Source organism: Trichechus manatus, unplaced genomic scaffold (genome assembly GCF_000243295.1).
Source record: "Trichechus manatus latirostris isolate Lorelei unplaced genomic scaffold, TriManLat1.0 scaffold00250, whole genome shotgun sequence".
Lineage (NCBI taxonomy): Eukaryota > Metazoa > Chordata > Mammalia > Sirenia > Trichechidae > Trichechus > Trichechus manatus.
This window is the reverse complement of record NW_004444186.1, coordinates 1,735,758-1,741,044: the sequence shown is the minus strand read 5'-3', so window position 1 is coordinate 1,741,044 and position 5,287 is coordinate 1,735,758. Positions and strand designations below refer to the sequence as shown.

At 44.6% G+C, this 5,287-nt stretch overlaps 1 protein-coding gene across 1 annotated transcript in view; it reads right to left on the bottom strand.

The window, feature by feature from the left end:
- The window catches only part of ARNT (aryl hydrocarbon receptor nuclear translocator), a 77,158-nt gene extending 72,879 nt beyond the window's left edge, over window positions 1-4,279 (bottom strand). The window contains exon 1 of the mRNA XM_023724606.1: window positions 4,131-4,279. Within this exon, the coding sequence (XP_023580374.1) occupies window positions 4,131-4,155 (25 nt within the window). The 5' untranslated portion in view covers window positions 4,156-4,279. The remainder of the gene's footprint in view (window positions 1-4,130) is intronic.
- Between the last annotated feature and the right edge of the window lie 1,008 nt (window positions 4,280-5,287).

Here is a 5,287-nt window from a genome sequence, read left to right as displayed (position 1 = left end):
CTATTCCTCGCTATTTCGGCAGGTCTGCACAACATCCAAATCATATAACATCCTATTTCACGGAACTGATCGTGGACGTTAATCAATGCAGGACTGTAGTTTGGCTTAATTAGTAAAATATCTCTGCTTTGCTCTTTTAAGAACAACCTACGTGGGATCGAACTGACAACAGCAACTCAAAAGATTTAACAGGAAACAGGGGGAATTGAGTTTATGTTAATGGGGGAGGAAAAACTCAGAAAAGGAGGGTGAGAATGGCTGCACAACTCAAAGAATGTAATCAGTGCCACTGAATTGTACATGTAGAAACTGCTGAATTGGTTGTTATGCTGTGTATATTCTCAACAACAACAAAATAAAGTTTAAAAAACAACCAGCGTAATAATCTGACCAGACCACTGTGTCCAGTTCTGGGGTGTGAAGAACTAGGAGGATGATTCCAATAAGAACCTTAGTTATGTGAAGAGCTGAAAACCAGAACACGCTGCCGTCGGGTTGAGTTTCAAAATAGGGAGAATGAAGAGAAATAGATATTACATTGCATAAATTCCTATTTCCCAATACCTAAAAGAGGTAAATGGGTAATGGGTAAAAATCTTGTTAATTGATGTTTTTAAAACTATAGTTTACACAGGGTGAAAATTATATGGAAACACATTTTTTCCTAAATGTCAGCCTTACAAATCTAAACAGTGTTCCTTCATTCGCCTTCTACCCCACATTCTCATCCACAATAAATTGTACCTAAAAGTACAAAAAGAGGTCTCTGCTAACGAGAATGCCAGAATCAAGAGAGAACAAAATGTACACTCACTACAAACTCATTGACTTCTCTGGTTTGAATACTGAATTGTAAATCAAATACCTAATCTCTTTCCAACTAGTCTTTTAACCAATGCATTAGAAATCACACATCCAACTACAAAAAGTCTTCCTCGTAACAAGAGAGATACAGGCTAAGACTCTATGGACCACTTACCTACCCATTTCTGTTTGCCACCAGCATGTAGAATTAGTGAAAAGTGATAAAATATGAAGAATTATCAACTTATACAAGAAAAAAAAATCACATTAGAACTCTTACTTCAACAGAACTCAGAGTAGAGCAGAAACCATATCTTACTCTTTTTTTGATCCAGAGCAATGTTAAACCAGTGAAAAATGCAGTAGAACCAGGTCCCTTGAAAGACACTGAAGGGCCACCAACATTCTCTAAATCATAATCTAAGTACAATCAATATGATCAAGCATTGTTATTAACCCTAACAAAGGATTAATTTAAATGAAGCTAGAGAGAAGAGTGAAATAATTATTATTACAAAAACCTTTTGCAGACATATGTGAAGACAGAGCTAACGAGAACTGTAGGGAAACTTACCAACCAGCACTCAGAAAGACAAAGTAGAAAGAAAAATTAAACAAAAGAGAAAGAAAAATCAAATAAATAGGTATGATGTTCTTGGTCCCTAAACTGGCTCTAAGGAAAGAAGGTTTGACCATGCAGCAAAGAATTCTGACCTGAAACCCATTTTCTCTCTTTTCACTGAACACAGTACATTTCCACCCGGTGTTCCTTCCTTCATCATGGGCCTCATTTCCCAGAAGACAACAGGCTACTATATGCTCTCTTCCTTTTGCCAAAAGGGGGTAAAAGGAGAAATAAAGGAAGAAAATACATTTTGTGGTTTAATTATCATGTCTTAAACGTGGGACCAATAACTTGGAAGAGACAGAAGAATTTTTCAACATCGAAAAAGAAATTTAAATATTGCAGAAGCAGGCAAAGGACAATAAACAAAATCATTTCATTAGCAATGATTCTACACAAATAAACGCTATTTTCTCTTACCAATTTAGGCTGATATTGATTAGCTGACCAAAATGTGGTCAAGAGACTGTTCTGGTTGCTGTTGTTTAAAAAACAAAAACAAAATAAAGGAACCCCACCCACACAGCTGGAAAAAAGCTTCTTACATTATGTACTAAACCCTGTTTACCCAGGCCACCTCTTAAGAGTAAATGCTTTGCAACTAGACTAGGGTTACATAAGTATTTTGCAATGTGTGGTCAGTTTAAAATCTTGTTTATTTACTGGATAGCTCACACATAAGTTATTTTACTACAAGGTCAGGTTTGCAATAATAATAAGCATCTTTCTAGTTTTATTCTATCACTCAGCACTTCTTGTAATGGAATTTTAGCCATTAGTTCTATCTTCTTTCCCTCGACAAAAAATTTAAAAGATAAAAAATATGATATCTACATGTGACAAACCATTTTTCAATATAGCTCTGTCCCAGCAACATAGTGGGAAAGAGTAAATTTTAGTGATTCAGCTGAATGGTATTAAACTCTGGGTACTGCAAAATAATACTGCCTTTCAGACACTTAAAAAATTTTAATATATGGCATGGCAGTGAATCCTTCCCACTGCTGTATTTTCAAGGAACCCCCAATACACACACACACACACACACACACACACTCTCTCTCTCTCTCTCTCTGTCTCTCTCTCTCTCTCTCCTGCCCTTTTTTAAAGGCTACCAAAAATATGGATTTCTGGGATTTTAGTTTGCAAGAGAATGGCCAAGGTCAGCAAGGTTAAATTAGGACCCCTAAAGTGAAACAGAAGGCCTGGTGGCAAAGTGGTTAAGAGCTCAGCTGCTAACCAAAAGGTCAGCAGTTCGAATCCACCAGTAGCTCCTTGGAAACCCTATGGGGCAGTTCTACCCTGTCCTGTAGGGTCGCTATGAGTCGGAGACTTGACGGCAACACGCTGGTCTTTTTTTCTGCGGGGGGGGGACTTTAAAGTGAAATACTTTCTAGGGAGAAATACTACAATATAATGAAAAGAGGACTGGGACTAGAAATTTGAAGAGCTCATCGCCCTGTTTTTGTGTGCTCTCGACTCGATTCCAACAGAGCAGACCTGCCCAAAAGGGGTTTCCTAGGCTGCAATCTTTACAGGAGCATATGGCCAGGCCTTTTCTCCTGCCAAGTGGCTGGTGGGTTCGAACCTCTGACGCTTTATCTTTCGGTTAGCAGCCAGCGCTTAACCACTGCGCCACCAGGATTTCCTCTCGTCTCACCAAAAAAAAAAAACCCACTGCCCTGGAGTTGATTCCGACTCACAGTGACCCTACAGGGCAGCGCAACCCTGCCCCCATAGGGTTTCTAAGGCCGTAAACCTTTACAAAAGCCAACTGCCACATCCTTCTCCCGCACAGCGGCTAGGGGGTTAGAACCGCCGACCTCACGGTTAGCGGTCGGGCGCTTTAACCACTGCGCGACCAGGGCTCCTTCTCATCTCCTTGGATTTCCACTATACCCCACTCCATCTCTTAGATGTGACCGGTGAATTTTTTTTTTTTTTTTAATAAACGTCCATGCTCCCCCTTTTGAAGAGATGATCAGTGAATAATGGCATGGAACCAAACTTTTCTGAAAGAACGGGAACTCCCCTGACCCACACCGAACCAGATTTAACCCTGGGATTCTGGACGCTTGCTGTGGGCACGACCTCTCCCGAACCAAAACCATTACACAAATCTCGGTCCTCAGCTGCTAGAGACACTCGAGGCACCTTTGACTGCAGAAACCTAAGTTTCACACTACAGCCGCCGGAGGGGGGGCGGAATCTGGGGACACTGCGAGTTTACAGTCAAAGAATTTTAGAATGCAAATTAAAACCTAAACGTCTAAAGGTCTGGAAAGTAACACCTGAGCTAAACAGGAACGCGGTTCAGTATTTACGAACCCGAGCTACTCCTAAAGCAAACCGAGCCTCTCTGTCCAGTTATCTGGCAGCCAGCAGCGCCAGCGGGCAGAGGGTTAAGAGGACCACATCACACACGACAACGCCGCCAGGGCCGCCGCTCCCACCGAGCCCGGGGCGCAGAACCCCCAGCTGCCACCCGCCCGCCAGGTCCCTCCAGCGCGGATCACCGCAGTTCCCCGGGTCGGGCCCTCCCCCAGGTCCCTCCCCTCCCCCACTCCCCTCGCCGTCCCCGCCCGTGCCAGCGCTCGCAGCTCCAGCCGCGGCCCCCCAACCTCGGGTCTCCTCAGATGCCAGACCCTTCAGCCCCTCCCCTTGGCGAGGCACCCCAAGTCCCGGTCCACCGTCTCCTCACCGGGGTTAGCAGCAGTCGCCGCCATGGCCGTAGATGCCACCGCCACCGCGCCAACCCCCCTGGTAGGAGGAGCCGCCGCCACCGAGCTGGGGGAAGGCGGTGGAGAGAGCCACTCCCCAGACGCGGCGCCGTACCGCCGCCACCGCTACCGCGGAATCCAAGATGGCGGCCGCAGCAACCCACACCAACCCCCGCCCCTACGCCGGGGAGGCTCCGCCCCCAAAGTGGGTGGAGTCATCTCCACGACCCCTCAGGGAAACTGACCAATGGAAACGCCAAATCGACCAGGGGCGGGGCTGGTCACTGCCCAGCCGGTCCCTTGGAGGGAGGGCAAGGAAGAAGGCCAGCTGTCTGCATAATCCCGCCTCCTTTGCGTCAGAGGTCAATGACCGAGTGACGTCCGTGAAAAGCAATTAAGGTGGGGATTTTACTAACAAAGCTTTCCCGAATCTGAGAATGACGGATTCACCCGAGTGGTCGCTCTGCAGATGATTTATTTTGTAAATTCTCTGTAGGTGTGCTAACGCTTAAGCTTCACATGGTGATTTCAATGCTTTCTTAGAGTTGTTGTCTTTTAAGGACCTTTGTCCATGGTGAAAGAAGTTCAGTAACTACTTCTTGAATGCCGGCTATGGAACTAGCAAGCAGTGTGAGAGGCTCCCGGCGCTTATGGTCTAGGAAGGGATACCTACAGCAAAAAGAGGAGGCAACGTAGGAAGTAAAGATTTCTGATTAAGTAGGGGAACACTTTTTTGGTCGATACTAGGGACATAATGACAGAGTTTTAGCAGGGAAATGATGAGTGAAGACTGAACAGATTTAGTATCTAATAATAGGAAGCACTGAGCACTTCATAAGGGCCAGACACTATCCAAATGCTTTATATGTATTTACTCATTTAATCGTCACAACACTCTCAGGTAGATTCTATTGTTATTTCCGTTTTGCAGATAAGAAAACAAAGGCAAAGAGGTTAAGCAAGGGACACCCAGCTATTAACTAGTGGTATGAGAGGCAAACTGACGAAAGCTGACTGGGAACCTGTTTCCACCCGTTCCTCCATTTTAACACTGCATGATCACAAAACGGAGGATGACTACATCATTACATAACAGCCAAATTACATCATTACATAACTGCCAAACTATATTATTAGG